Here is a 16,224-nt window from a genome sequence, read left to right on the forward strand (position 1 = left end):
CTCCAAGTCCTCCTCCTTTGGGATAAGAGCTACGTGGTGTTGATGAGCCACAGGAACACGTTAAATGCAGTTACGCTGTTCTTTTAACATTACGCAAGCAATGAAATGCAGGCTGCTAGCACCTTTGAAAATATATACTAGGGTGAATTATTTTCTGAAGGAAGACGTGATTTCAAGAACAAATTACATTGTATTAAATTAATCTATATACATCAAACCAAAATACAGCTTGAGTTAAAATCATTACTGCTCTAAATGCAGCCAGCCCTTGTAGAAGTCTAGCCTGACCCAGGACTGTTTGTTCTCTTTTGATACATGCACATATGGCTCCATGTTAAAGGTGATCTTCAGTGATAACTTGGTCACAATTTCATGGGTTGGAAACAGGCCATGGGTCAGCAAAACCAGTTCCTGAACCTGGAAATTTGGTATTGTTAAAACAAATGAAGACAAAAGCCTACCAGTAACATTAGGCAAGGTGAAAGTCGGTTTTCTTTCTACTGCCTCATTTCACATGCTGAGGCAGTAGTTCCAGTTCAAAGTTGTCTTTATAAACAAAATAAATTGCATTTTAGCAAGAGAGATGATCTGAGCTTCGGGATCGCTTGGAGCCTACACAGTTTCACTCAGGGCATAAAAGTCCAACTCAACCTCTTTCAAGCTCATTAGTGCATTAATTCTTCACTGAGCTTCCATCAGTTTGAGAGGAAGGTAAAGACAACATTTCTAAAGAACCCTTTCCATAGTATCTCTTGCAGTTCATATCCAGCAAAGCTTATGTCTAGTCTTTTGCATTTACTTTTAATACTCAAGATGAAGAAATAAAAGTGACTTTCATTGCAGCGGCCTCTAAAAAATTGCCTTTCCTGCAGAAAGGTATTAGATCAACCTCCCATCTTCCAGATTTGTGCAAAATTCAGTTTTAGGAGTTGGTGCTTGGTATGAAGGAAAGTAGAGAGGAGTTTCTGCTTAAGGTTCCAGTGGTGTGACTTCAGTAGTGTGTTTTTTTTTTTTCCTTCCCCTCTAGGTGGTAATAAGCCACACAAGGTCCATCTGTGTGGTGGGTTTTACTCACAGTATTTCAATATCCCATTTTTGTGATTGTTTGTCATCTGTCAGCTGATTCATAATGATGTGATTCTTGTCATAATAATTTCCTCCTTAAAAACAAAACAAAATAATGAAGGAAAATTTTTAAAAAGAAATGCTTAGAACAGTCTATGCATAATCTTTAAAAAGTGTGACTATGTAGGAAAATCAGCTGAAAAACAGAAATCTCATGAGGTAGGGGCCTGCTGTCTGCCCCTCTGCCTCTGTATGTTTGTCTCCTTCCAACAGTCACTCGTCAGCTTAGGCCCTGAGGAGGAGCTCTGTTAGTCAGGAAGCAGAATATACCATAAACCAGAGTCATCAAATATACCTTTGTGCACAGAAACAGCACCTCTAAACAGATTTTGCTTTTTTGGCAGATCCTGAACTCCCGCCCTATACCTGGATTTTTAAGGCGCATATTGCTACAGCTGAAATACACAGGTTCACACATACATGTGAGATTATTTGGTGTAGCAAATCCATTTCAACTACAAACTTAGGAAGTCCTTAAAATAAAATTTATCTCCTTTGAATACATGTGGCATAGAAATGACAGTGCATATTTTATCATTATACCACAAATAAAAATCCACTACAAGCGGTGTTCTAAAGAGCTATCAAGTGGTATCTTGCCACCCCAGCCTTCAGCATTATATTTAGCAATAACCTAGGCAGCGCAGCTTTCTGATACTGTAAGAGTTCCCATTAGTACTACCAGTTGCACCTAATGGCTATTTAAACGCCTTAGTTCTGGAAGCCAGGAATGCTCTGCTAGTTCAACTTCGGGGGGCTGAGAATTCATTATCAGTACGTGTGAGCTGCAGAGGTCAGATGTGTAACAGCCAGGAGGACAGTCACTGAAAAGGTTGATGACTTCACGATGTGCTGTTGTTACCCTTGCTCTGCAAGCCCTGCAGGGGTGTTAGGCTATCCATTAATTTACTTAGACCTTTCATCTAACCAGCCACTGCAGTCACTGCCCCGCTGCCTTTCTGTAGGGATAAAACCCTAGTGCCAGCAGCAGGGCTCGAACAAATTTTGTGTGAGGAACAGGCTTTTCTCGAATGTGATTATTTCCACCATGATGGATAAATTAGAAGGACTAGGACTTGAGCAATGACAATTTTAACCAGTGTGAAAACATTAGGAGTGAGCACTTTTCTCTTTTTGAGCCACACCTATTCTCGGATTGCTTTTCCTTCACCGTTTTGTCTGCTGTAACTTGCATTTCTTGCCCTCAGTACTGCTGAACTCCCTTCAGTAGTCAGTTGACCTGATAAAAATAAACCTCTGGGATCAAAAGAGAAAGGTTCACCCCTGCCCTGTTGTTTCTTGTCCCACTGTCAAGCAACTAGACATAAATCTAACAACAGTAAAGATAGGATTCAGCATTTAACCTTACGTACAAAAAGAGCTGGAATATGGCAATTAACTGCAATCAGAAAATGCACCTAGAACATGTGAGGTTTAGTTTTTTGTTTTGGTTTTTTTTTTTTTTTTTTTTTTTTTAAATACCTTTAATATCAAGCACCAATTTGTTGCTGAGGTATGAACTGATGGTTCCATCCTCATTGAGTCTCCACTTTTGCCTGTCCTTCCCATGTTCTGCCCAGAGCGCGACTTTGGCCCCAGGCACATCTCTGCCACCAATGACATCCAGACAGGCATTGTTAGCCTAAGGAACAAGAGGAGGAGTGAGATCCAGGCCACAGAGCCTCGGGTTTGTGTCTGACTTGTTTCTGTTTCAGGCACTGAGCACATTGTAGTAATCATGCTATAGTAGGTAATGAGCCTGGCAAGCAAGCTAGGAACAGATTATTCAGCAACTGACGAGCTGCTTGAGCAAGAGTGGGTGGTCTTTGTTACTTCAGGTGGTTCTTGTGTTACATCATCAGCTTTTTGTATTAATAACAGTCTATGAAGGACAGCATTAATACAGAATCACTTACATCGCGTATTACTTTTCAGAGAAATTCTTAACTTTTTAGAGGTAATAAACTTGAACTTGTGACTTTAGACAAAATCAGGTTTCTACTTCCGGGAACAGTGCCTTTAGACAGATGTGAAAAGCAGTCCAACTTTGCCAGAGCAGACAGATCAAATCTGTCTATACACAGGAGGAGGATGTAGGTTGTAAGGGTTTTGGTTTAACATGCATGGGAGAAGCCAAAAGCTATCCTGGTGTTAATGCTAGCCTGCAGTAAAATCAAGAAGTGAGCTGAAAGGACAGCAGGGGGATATAAACCACCCACTTCCCAGCATATGGAAACTCACCTTGGATTTGAAGAGGCCACGACAGTAGTGCCAGATCTGAGTGTTCTTGCCATTGTATGGGGACGCGCACACTGATGTTGCTCTTACATCTGATAGGCTTCCAGCGACTGTCAAATATTTACCTTGGGCTCGGTTCTTCACTCTGAGGTACACTGCTGGCTGAAATAGTGTGAAGGATGATAGTTAGAACACAGAGATTTAGAAAGTCAATGTGAGATCCCCTTACATCTTACATCAGTTTTCTAAAGTATCCATTCCATTTCCAGTTTCAGATGAGGATGTTAAATATTTTTTTGTTGGAAACAAATGTGCATGTAAAGCAGCAGTAAGTGTTCTCCACATGCAGACAGACTGCTGTAAGCAGCAATGGCAGATTATTTTTTTTTAAAAACATATTTATGTCTATAGAACTAATTCTGGTGATAGGCAATAATGCATAACTAATGTCAAAGATGATTATTTTTGTCTACTGCAACATTTCTCCAGTTGAATCTAGTGTTTAAAAATAAAGCAGTGTTTGTCACTAAGTGGGAAGAAGTTGTTCTGAAACAAAAACTCTTTTCCAATGGAGTTACTGCTCCCATTCCCTGCCACTCTCCCCTGTCCTTTTCCTATCTCCTCATGACGCTGTGCTCCCACAGCTGTGTGGCTGGGCACTTGGCAACAATGTGCTTTGACTGGTTTGGAGCTTATGTGTGGCAGTGGTTACCTGATGCATCTTGGAAAGGCAGAGAAGCAGAACTGTACCTGCTTTTCCTTGAATGACGGGCATTTATCTCAGTCTTGCTTCTCTATCTATCTCTCACAAAGCTCCTAAGAACTTTGTGGTTTTGAGACCTGAATCTTTGAATGAGACTGAAATTGGCATTACTTGGGGTGAGCCAGAGAGGGAAAACCTGGTGGCACTGAATAAACTTTGCTTATTTTGGAAATCCAGGCTATAGCACAGTAAAATTTGCTCTTGCTTCCATTTACTTTAATTATGAAACAAGCCAAAACCAATTGGTTTTCTCATTATTATTGTTATATGGCAGAAATGTAAAAATAGAGCATCTACAGAACATGCTAATGAGCCACTCAGAAAAACAAAACTTGGCTCCAAGAATCTAGGAATTATTTCCCTTTAAAAGCCTAATATAGATCTCAGTAACTGCCACTAAAGGAATTTTCTGCTTCAGTAATCTTCCAGTGGGTCCTTCTGGCTGTCATCATTTGGCCTGATTTAAGGAGTACAATGCACGCCATTATACTTAGTGGTAGATATGATACTTGTGCACTAATCCCTGTCCAAAAAAAACCCTGTCCTCATACAGCCTTACAGTACCTGCTTCATAGGACGAAGGGAGCCAATTAGTTTCCAGCCACTGTGTTCACTCCAGTTTGAAATCTCACTGGGCTCCAGCAGAATCTGCTTTCCTAAAAAATTACATCCCTCGTATGCAATCCACCTGGATACAGAAAATGGAACATGAAAGACTAAACATTAACCACAGCAAAACTAAACTATAGGCTTGTGTTCAGGACTGTGCTCTTGAAAGCCCCAAACCTCTCCAATAGTAGTGCTAATATCAAATCTCTATCACCATGCCACAAAATGCCATCCATTTCAAGTGGTTTAACTGTTTTCTGTCTAAATTAAGACCAGTTTTCTGTTTGTCTGCCTGAAACTTGTAAACTCTTACTCCACCCCCCCCCCATTTTTCCCCCACAAATACGAGAACCTCTGCATGAACCCATATGGCAATAATGCATGTTTCAGAGGGCACGCATTAGGAAACTAGGAAGACACACACCAGACAGCACTACTTGCAGCTTTGCTTGGCTGTACATATTAATTATGAGAGGATCTTGTCCAGTGTTTCCTTTTGTTAAAGCTTTTTATAGCTATTCCACTTGTCTGAAAACACAAAATATTTACTCCAAAACCTATATATTGCTGTAACAGACTTTCCTATAGTCAATATATCTGAGCCATGGACATGGCTGAATCCTTTAGCACAGAGTTAAAGCACCAGCACATACAGAGAGCCCTTGTTATCCAGGCATCTGCTGAGTAAATACTGTGTTGCTGGTACAAAGGCAGCCTCAGGATCACAGATCAGTTTTGTTTGTAACAATAGGACGCTGTTGTGCAGACAGTGAATCCTAAGTGCTTCACTCATTAACTCATCTGAACACAAAGAAAGTACCGGTTTCCCCATGTTACCTGTTTTACAGGTCAGCTGCCAAGAACATGAGGGATGGCTGCACTCTAGTCAGTGAGAAAACATCCACAAACAGGGCTCAGAGCACCTGTAACTTTCTTTTCCCCATTGCATATAATTTGGAGAAATTAACAGCCAGCCTCGCTCAGGACTCCATGGAGGCTAAAGTGTACCAACTGTGAACTGCCTCGTAATGAGGCTGTGTCACAGTTTATTCAAATTAAGCCCATACCTGCTGACTAACAAACAGGTATCAGAGCAGCCTGACCACCACTGTGTGTTCCTTACACATCTGACACATTCCTGACTTTTCTTGCTATGCTTTCTGTCAAGTCACTGAGAATTCACTGTTAACAGTGCCCTTGGAGCACTGAACAGTCTCATTTGCAATGCAGTTTCAAAGCAGGTATTTACAGGAAACGGGGAAAGACTGTTACAGTAATAACCACGTGAAGCCATGTTGGGCTTCTAGCATTCAGCAACCCAGACAAAACTCATGGTGGCTTTCACACAGACCCGCAGCCTACACTGTGCCATCTTTCCCACACCTTGGAGTACCTCAGCCCCCCGCCCCCTTTGCCAAGCCACAGTCCAGGCTCAGGTCATTTCTGACTGAGGTGGTCAGTTGGCTCAGGGAGGATCCTTGTACCGAAGCCTCGCAGCAAGATACCATTGGTATATTTACGTAAATCTTTGTCATTTGTCTAAAGCTGGGAGCAGGCTTTGGGGCAAGGAGCAAAAAAACCCCTGTAAATCTGCCTTCCTGAACTCTTGCTTGCAGATAAAGACAACAAACCTTCTAGGACATCCCACAGAATTCCCACAATCATGTGCCACCCTCAACCTTTAGGGTACCCATCTGCAGTGTGGGATGGGGACAGGCTGTGGAGGTCTGTTTCCTAGCGAGTATCACAAGGAGCTCAGAGCAAGCCCAGCCATTCTGCCCTGACCCTTCCCAGAGACAGGGATCCACCTGATCTGGCTCAGTTACGCAGAAATGAACAGGAAGATGGAGATGGGGCTGGACTGTTGCACTCACTCTCCCATGCTTTTCTACTATGTGGTCCTAAAGCCACCCCTCTTCCTCTACAGCCAACTGCATGGGCAAAGTGATTTAATTTCCACCTCCACAGCCCTGATGAGAGGGCAGAGAAAGCTCATTAAGAGACGTTCCCCAGCTGCACACACTTTAGACTGTAACACCTCCACAGAGGTATGAAGATTTACACACTCCCACCAGAAGTCAGGTGTTCCTCCCAAAGGAGGCTTTTCCTCCTCCAAACTAGCACATATCATGGGGAAAGCATGTATGCTCTTCTCAGCCTGAAATGGCAGCTGCTTGCCACTCTCAGCTGGGGCACCTCAAGACAACAGCAGCAGATGATCTCTCCCTCTATATATTTTCAGCAAGGGCTCAGGATGGAAGTGGCACAGATGCTGGGGACTAGAATTTATTGTGAACTGGCAAAGCTCTGTGGGGAAGCTTATATTCACTATGGGCTCACAGCTGAAGTCAATCACCACTGACTGCTCTTAAATTAACCAACCCTTCAAGAAAACACTTGTGTGAAATTCCTGAGAGAAAACAGTCCATGGTGCTCTGGAGCGTTAGCTAGGTTCGGCTTAGCCTTTGTACCAACCTCAAAGAATCAGAGGAATGCTCAGCAACGTCATCACAGATAGCCAGGCGTACAAGGGTTTTGACTTCTAGGTAGTAACAGACTAGATGCATTTGAAAAATTCATCATAAGAATCACAACAGAGATATACCTAAGCTGTGAACAGTCTACATGAATTCCTTGCCCAATTAGTTAAAATTTTTCCATAGTTTTGTGTCATCCCATAAGATCTCTCAAGGAAATGACAGCTTTGTCTATGTGAAAAAGGTAGGGAAAAGGTTAAAAATAAATGCAGGAGATGTGTGTCACATTAGAACAACAGCAGTTTCCAGTCAGTCTCAGTTGCAGGATGAGTCTCTTAAGTTATTTGTTGCTGCTGTGGATGTGGAGGCTGAAAACCTGGCTGAGAGAGAATACTTGGGAGTTTCTGCAAAAGGTGAAAGGGGGAGACGCAGAAGAGGTTAGGAGGCCACTTCTGCAGATGAAAATGAGTTCTCACAGAAGATCCTGGGTGTGTATTTACACTCAGGGAAGGAGGTTAAACTAATAACAGAAGCAAATTACCGTTCCAGCTGTCAGATCCGCCCAGAGCTTCTCTCAGAAGTTGCTGCCTTTTTGGCAGCTGATCAGCACGCTGTCAAGCTTCACTGAACCACTTCCGTGGTTTAAGTTAAATCACTGCAGTTTATAGCTGGTATTTTACAGGGGTTAATAAAAGCAGTCTGAGTTTACTCTACCTGTCTTTGTAAGTCAGCAATCAAAACTTATTTACTTTTGGTTCCTGGCCTGAACAACAGGCTCTATTGTTCATTTCTGTATAGAGATAAAAGGACGATAGGACAGTCCTTACAGGGCGAAATACTCTCTTTGCCCAGAGTTTTTCTTAATTTTGGGCCCTGATACAAAAAGTGCACTTGTGAAAGCATTCAACCGCATTTTAGGATTTTATACTGTCTCAAAATAAAAGTTAGAATGTAAAACACACCCTATGAAAAAAGGCAGAAATTGGAAGAAAATGCATGCTCAGTATTAGCTCTTATAATGCAAAAGTGACAATAACATTTCTTCCATACTTACAATCCACTTCTCACCCATACAGACTGAGTGTAAAAATGAAGGTCCTCATTCAAAACAGAATTGACGGGTTCACTGAAGTGCAATTCTCTGCCCTTGCAGTATTCCAGAGCGAACAGACTGATGGAGGGCTCAGCAAAAACCTGGGGTAGGGGGAAGGAGAAAAAAAAATAGCAAAGTTTTACTAGGAACAGTCTAACTTCAGTTGTTTGGCATGATGCACACATTTGCCCACTTCAGGTTTATTTCCACATGCTTTCGGGTTAGATCATGCTCCCTCAGCAAATGCAACAGCAAGGAAAAAAAATGTACATCCACCAACAAAGCACACACAGCTGAAACATACTGGATTTATCAGTGGCTTTGTCATCAGAGTATAGTGCCCCACTGACACAGGCCAGACACAGCGAGTTGCCTGAGATGCAGAGAGGCCTCTGCATTTGAAAAAGCTCTTTTTGATCCAATTTGTATCATCAGGGCCTTGATTCCTTTTCATAAATCCAGTTTATTTAGTTATTGATGGAACAGATTACAGCAGTAGTTTTCAGGGTAATCTGCAGATTGCATCTAAAGTTGTGAGGCAAATCACAAGTCTATTGTCCATAGACTGCAATTAGCAGTGGTTCAGTGGAAAAAAATCTTGAAGGATTGACAAATTGGAAAAGGTTAAAAAGGTCAGAACTAAAAAGTTCTCAATGTTTTTAACAGACGTTCCTATTTTTCTTCCCACAATCTTTACAAAACAGCGTAATTAGTAAGCCCTTCAATCTCATGTAGATTTGAAACATTTTTCACTTAATGTCCTTTTCAACAGTTGAGAGATTGCCTATGAAAGCAAATAAAAAGATCAGTTTGCACAAAAATGGGGTACAGCTGCAAGATCAGCAGAAAAGCACAGAGGGAACAGATTTAAATACACAGAGTCCACGCCTTAGTACAAGGAACACTTGTATAATTTTTCAGCATTTTTAACCTAAAACTGTAAGGGCAGTATTGTAACTGAGATAATGAGCACTTGTAATTTATATCTTGATGCAGCTGGAAAAGGAAGAGGGAACAGGTCTGATTCACTGCTTCAATTAGCAGCCTCTCCAGGGAAGTCTCCTTGTTCTTAGGAGATGTTAATGCTGAATAGCCAGCCCAGGCAAAAGGTAGGATTTCTTTTGCAGCAAAGACATGGCCTCAGGTGGGATGAATGAAACAAAATCTTGAATTAAAGTCAACACCGGCACTGAGTAATTAAAAGAACTTAACTTTCACGCTTGAAGAGGTACATATATTCTAGTGAAGTGTCTCTGAAGAGACACTTCAGTGGTGATTCAGTGGTGATTCAGGACTTACAAATTTACTGGCACTGACTCAGTGCACTTGGTATGTAGCTGGTTGTTCAAAGCCTGCCTCGGAGAAATTGTTTTCCTCTGCCAACCAGTGCAGGGACAATGTAAGTCAAGCAGCACTGCATGGACAGGGAGTTTGCAGAGACGTTTTAAAGAAGAGCCTAGGATCATCTACTCTGAGAGATTTTTTAAATCCCATTGCACTCCTAAAAAACAAATGTTACAAAACAGAAAGAGATTAAAACCCACAGCATTTTTATTTTGGATAGTCAGTTCTTCCCACCTGTCTTCTTCTGGACAAGGTGGGTCAAATTTACAGTGTGTGTCTAAAGGCTTACATTGAAATCTAGACCTAGTGCAGGCAGCCACTTCTCAGGTTGCTTTGCTCGGCAAGGCAGTATCATCACACTCCAGTTTGCAAGAGCCTACTCCCTTGGCACGCCTGAGTGGAGACCAGAAGCCATGTCCAGAACAGGTCCAACAGGAAAAATTTTCACAAGTGCATTAGTAAGCATGGGAAACACCACTGGGCATCCTTGTTGTTAGCCATTGTTACCAAAGCCTAAAATTTATCCTGCTGTTGCAATATTCAATTAAGAGACAGGGAGACTGTACTAGATGGACAAGTCATCTGATCCAGCGTATCCATTTATACACCAAGAGTCAGAACAGCAAATTGGTGGTGTCAATTAAAATGACTCTAGCTCTCCTGTGGATGAGACTGCACTCAATGGGCCTGAGAAAGCCTGCTCAGAGTCCCAGCCTGTTGGTAAGCAGCAGACATTGCATCTATGACAAACACACACAACCGATCATCACAAGGACTGATACCACCTTTCCAGTGAGACCTCAGAAGGACTCCACTGATCTTGGCACAGACATGAAGCACAGAACAAGAACACATGCTGCTGTCTCAAGCACTGAAGCTTTCCTATTTCCATCACCATATATAGAGCAAGGAGCCGGTTACTCACTTTATATATACCGTCTTACACCAACAGCTGGCAGCAGTGACTTGGCCTGGCTTTTTTCTCTGATTTTGTTTTCATAGCTCCATGGAAACTACCAACAGTAAAAAACAAGGTTTTGAGGCTATGCTGTTACACTTACTACAGAGGCGTCTTGCTCCCACCCTTCCTTGCAGAATGCTGAGGTGCGCCTTCACCCATTTTCAGGCTGAAAAGTCATCACCAACAGATAAGTGTGAGACTGACAGGATCAGCTTTCTTTACCAAGGCCCAATCCTGACAAGCCAGGGAAGAATGGGGCTCTCTGAGAGCCAGACAAAGGACAACGGGGCAGAGGATACAAGAGGGGACAACCTCAGATTGTGGCATTGCTTTAGGTGGACCCCAGTCCCGGATTTTCGTGAGCTAAAGACATCTACATTTACCCACGACTGGCAATTCATTACCATGTCTAGGTCAGGATTACCTTAGTTATTTCAAGGAAAACACCTGAAATGCCATCCTTTGGGGAAAGCTTGCCAACTGCAAGAATGACAAAGCACTGAAGAATTACTTAAACTGATCTTTGTGCGTTAAGGAACTAATTGCGTTGCTTAAACTAGCACCAATAAAGTTTCAAAAGGTTTTGCTTGTCCTGTATCCAGGGAGAAACTTGAAGAGATTTAATATATTCAAGAGGCCGGTGATTAAGCAAAGCTGTATTTACATAGCCTTGTGAACTGCTAAATACAGTGATATTCTTTACTTAACAGGTGTGGTAGCCTATGGCTAACACAGCATGTGACACCATGGAAATGATATACCTTTTTTCCCTCCCCACAGTGCGATTTCAGAGGCTAAAAGGTAAGCCATGGAAATCAAAACACTAAAAATCTCTTGCACAGTTCAACTCAGCTTAAGACTTTCCCCTCAATGACTTCCACCTTTTTTTTTAATGGAGAGAAGCTGTGTACTACAAATTTCTCACAATTCAGAACACAATTTTATACCTTACCAGCTCAGAAAAAAGTGCAATGTGACCCTGAAGTGTTTAGTATTAAAAAAAAAATCAGTGCAAGATGAGCTTCCTTTCAAATGCCTTTTGTTTGTGGTGCAAGGCTTAGGTGCTTGACCCGCTGAAAAGCAATAGTGTACAGACACAAAGAAGCTAACCAAAAGGTGCTACAAATGAAAACCAAGTCCACAAATGAAGTTGCACACATGCTTATAATAAAAACAAGTATAGTTTTAGCTATGGATAACATACAGATGATTTTTCATTATTAATGTTAGGAAAATTATTAGTAATAAAGCCCTTCTGAGAAGGGCTTACTGCAAAACATTATCTTCCCTTGCACCTTTTTTGCAAACTTAGATTTTGCAAACTTTGAAGGGTTGGTACATTTCCCTACTTCTCGTCCCTGCTGAGCTGTTGCTATGCAAACAGCATTTGCCAGACTAAGTGGAAGAGACTCCACAGCTGTATTACAACATCCTTGGAAAAATCTTTACTCTTCAGTCTTGGCTAACTCACAATTTACAACTGTCTTTACCGAAGTTGTGCTTGCCTGGCTACTCCCTTCAGCGTGGGAAAGATGCCTGGCTGAGGGAGAGGAACATGGTGTTGGACAACAGTAACACCCGCGGTCCAGTCCTAGCTCCACAAAATGACTCATTGCCTGGCCCTGGGAAACACAGATTCATTTTTTGTAGCTGATTTCATTATTTGCCTCATAGGAATGCTAAGGAGATTAGTTAAAACCTGTGTTTAAATTAGAAAAGATAATCAATGTAGAAATACAGGAACCATCATCATCGATCAGAGCAAGAAGAAAGAATGCCTCAAAAGAAAAGAAGGTGCAGGAGGAAAAAAAAGGCATTGCACAACCTACAACCCAGATCTCATTTTTGTTTTTAGAAATTATGAGACTGGTTTAACTTTAGGGCTGAAGTTAACATTTTAGAAGGAAAACTAATTGCTTGCTGCAAAAATCCTGGATACTCTTGCCCATATAAGTCACAGCAAATATTACAGGGAGTTTAACAAAACAACATGCCTGAGAAAAGCCAGAAGTAGAGCTGAACTCCCCTTTGTAAGAACATCTTGTAAGGGTTTCTATCCCAAAAGATTAACCTCTTCAAGAAACAGACACTGGCCAAATGCCCCAGTAAGCAACTACGGCCCTATAAATGGCCCAGCTGACTTTACCTGCTCTTCTGCGACCAGGGGAGCAGCCCCTGCTTTCCTTCTCATGAATTCATGGCAATGCAAAAGGCAAGTCCTTGCTGATGCAGGCATGGATACCTGCACTGCTGCAGCAAATGCAGCAACCTGTGCCATGCTTTTACCTGCCTGCAGAGTGACTATTAACAACAATACCAGCAAATTTCATCAATGAACACTTCTTAAAAGAGTGCTTTGGGATTTTTCAATGACAGGAGACGATGAGAGGCAAGTTACATTAGTTCCAGTCTTCCTACCACTACTAAATAGATGTGTACCCTTCTAATTTCAAGTAACTGCCTGTTCACTTAAATAAATACGTTCCTGTGAGATCTACTTTCTAGCATATTTCCCCCACTTATAACCAGTATGTGAAAAAAGACTCATTGGTCTTTCAGAAGCATTCCCCTTTTCAGAAGGGAAGAGGCCATGTAACACATCGCTATTCAATATGCAATCTAGATCAATACATGGGTACTGTAACACTATTTTTCTTCCCAGGGTACTGAATACAAAGGACATTATTTTTTCATTATCAAGGTACAGATACGCTTTGTTCCTTCTTTGTAGCCCCTCATTAACCTATAGCTTTTCCTAAATGCTCCCAGAATGACAAACCAGTACAGTCCAAATTTGAGTGAAATGGAACAGCAAGGAAAAAATACAGGTAGGGTCTCTTTCTAAAGGTTTAGTTTGAGTATTATACACCTCTGAGAATAGCCAAGATGGGAAAGAGGTTCCTGGAATTAAGGGAACACCTTCCCCACTCTCCTTATGAACCTACCTAACTTTTACTTTGCTACTTCCTGAACAAACAGTAGAAGAAACTTGTTGCAAAGATGTGATTAATTCCTCTGTGACACCAGTGCAGAATAAATGGAGAAATAAGCAAAGAGGAACCAAGTTAATTTGAATTTCTTGAGAAATGGGGGAGTGTGTGTGCAGCGGTGGTGGGTGTAGCATGCCATAATTAAATGATGACAACTTCCCTTTTCAGCAAAGCCATAAAACTTCTCGCCAAGAGCTAAAGGTTAGAAACAAAGCTAGCCAACCTAAAATCCTGTCATCACAGTGAAGAAATCAGACCACCACTAGTCTGAGCCTGTTTTCTTATCCAAATTCATTCTGTGTTGCTCTGAAAGCTTTGTGTTTGGTTCTGTTTTAATTGGGCCAACTCAGTGATTTAGAATGAGATTTTTCATTTTGTTATGTAATTAAGCTCTTAAACAAGCAAACTATATTTCTGGCAATTTTCAAACTAAGAACTCAAAAGTTTACTTTCCTAAAAAAAATGGTTATTTTTTTCATTGAGAACATCTGCTGTATTTGTTTCCAAGTACTTTGTTTGCATCAAAGCTGCTTTTTCCAAACTATTCCCTCAAATCCTTTCCTTGGTTGATTTCTTTTCAAAACAATCAGTCAAGGCGCTGCAGAAGTTCTTAGCTTTTTTATATCGATTAATGCATTACTGTTACCTTCTTCAGTCACAAAAATCCCACTGCCTCCTTACAGTGTTGTTCCATCAGGTCGCAGAAGCACACCCTTTGCCATGAAGGAGTACTACAAACATGTAACTTCTGTCCTCAAATTCTTCCAAAATGGAGAGCCCAGTGATCTTGTGGCAGCTGACAACATTCAAAAAGCCCCTCAAAACTGTTACAGATTTTAAGTGAAAACTGAAAAAAGTTACACTGAAGGCACTGCTACATGCAGTACCTACTTTGGAGTTAGCCCCACACAAAGAAACTATATGTTTACATGTATCCTGCAGATAAAGGCCCAGAGGTGGGACTTCACTCAGCTGTGCAACATCAAGGTAACACACAGTTAATTATCATACCATCTTGCAAGTTAGAAGGGGAACGCCCAGATCCCATGTCCCCATTTGCTCCAGCAGAGTTGTTCTCCTATTCCAAAAGGACTGGCTGAAACAATCTAGTTCTAAAATATACAGCTAGACCACATCTACACCAGTCTTTGAACTTGGACTGTTTTCAAAGGCTGGTAATGAGCCAGCCTTATGAGTCCTTTGTGCTGCTAAAAGTTTATTTTTTTCCCCCTCTGCCAGTGCCACACATGGGCCTCTACTTCTAGTCAACATCTGGGATGCAGAAACCTCCCACACTGAAGCAACTCATGGCTCCTCTGCCATGTGAGAGTTCTTCCAACAGTTACACTTGCAGCAAATACATCCCACTTAAACGTCAGCAGGAGATGATGCACATTCAGGGCTTGGTGTCAGGGTTAAACATTCTCCTTACACGTGAGCTATTGAGATACACACCTTAGGTCTGAAATTGGGCTGGTATTTAAAGCTGAACAATGGAAGCAGTTCCCAATGTCAAAACTGAATTCAATAAAGCTATACAACAATTCCACTTGGGAATATGCTTGCTGCTCTCTTGAATGAGCTAACAGAAGTATCTCGTAATAAAAAGGGCTTTGTTCCAAGAACAGTGCATTGCAGACAATGCACAGAATTAACTGCGGCTGCTTCTGACCACTGACCAAGCTTACTGCTGCGTGCTTAACCTCACGTCCGTACCACACAATGCCTCTGAGTGCTGTCCTGTCTGATTAGCATACACAATGCGTTAGGGGCCGATGAGAACATTTCTATTTGTAAAACAGGTGTGGTTGAACAGCATTTTATGCTGTTTAGTGCCTCAATTTTGTGAAATACAAGGGCTCCTATTTGCAAGAGAGGAACTGAACTAAGAGGTGCAAGCCACTTACGAAGTACAGGAAAACGTGTGCAAGCTTCCCACACACAGCCTGCCAAACACACTTCTCCCAGGGCTTGGCCCTTGGTAATCAAGGGCTGCCAGTAGCTTCCTACTACGCCAAACTGCACAGTAACTTCCCTGTCTGATTCCAGGCTGGGGGATTTGGATGAGACCTACCATTTCATGTCAAAACTTCATTCTGATTTAGCAGAGCAGAGCCCAAAATCCTAGCATGAAAAGATCTTGAAGCTGAAAACCAGGCTCTCAGCAGGTGGGAAGCTATAGCTCCACTGAAGCAACTATGCAACCTAGTGAAAAGACCAGCTCTCAGCCTCAAGTCACACATCCTTCCCACCATGTCCATGGTTTTTATGTTTGGGTTTTGTTTGTTTATTTTTTAAAAATCTGTTCCCAAACAGAAAAAAGGACTTTTAATATTTGAAGAAAACTGAATTGAGTAATCTTTAGAAGTCTAGTTTCGTAAGAGTTACATTGAAGGACACATGTCACACAGACTGAGTTTGTGCTCTGTGACTGTGGAAGGAGGAAGAGTTGTCGGTCTCTTCGGACTACAAGAGGAAGTTGGTTAGTGCTAGAAAGGAGTGGGCAGAGCAGCCACTTGCTTGTCTTTTACCCACAGCATTATGGCCAGCTTATCTTTGATACTCTTGCATAGGAGCATACCAAGGTATGGGACAAAGGCACAGAGATGACAGGAAGACTCCAG

The 16,224-nt window shown here is 41.8% G+C and overlaps 1 protein-coding gene across 1 annotated transcript in view; it reads right to left on the bottom strand.

Moving 5' to 3' along the window:
• Nucleotides 1-1,025: 1,025 nt before the first annotated feature.
• CRYBG3 (beta-gamma crystallin domain containing 3) overlaps nt 1,026-16,224 on the bottom strand; it is a 49,931-nt gene continuing 34,732 nt past the window's right edge. Inside the window, exons 16-20 of the mRNA XM_010073365.1 lie at nt 8,267-8,406; nt 4,691-4,814; nt 3,367-3,525; nt 2,608-2,767; nt 1,026-1,160 (exon numbers count right to left, since the gene is read on the bottom strand). Coding sequence (XP_010071667.1) covers nt 1,072-1,160; nt 2,608-2,767; nt 3,367-3,525; nt 4,691-4,814; nt 8,267-8,406 — 672 coding nt within the window. The 3' untranslated portion in view covers nt 1,026-1,071. The remainder of the gene's footprint in view (nt 1,161-2,607; nt 2,768-3,366; nt 3,526-4,690; nt 4,815-8,266; nt 8,407-16,224) is intronic.

Source organism: Pterocles gutturalis, unplaced genomic scaffold (genome assembly GCF_000699245.1).
Source record: "Pterocles gutturalis isolate BGI_N339 unplaced genomic scaffold, ASM69924v1 scaffold12887, whole genome shotgun sequence".
Classification (NCBI taxonomy): Eukaryota; Metazoa; Chordata; class Aves; order Pterocliformes; family Pteroclidae; genus Pterocles; species Pterocles gutturalis.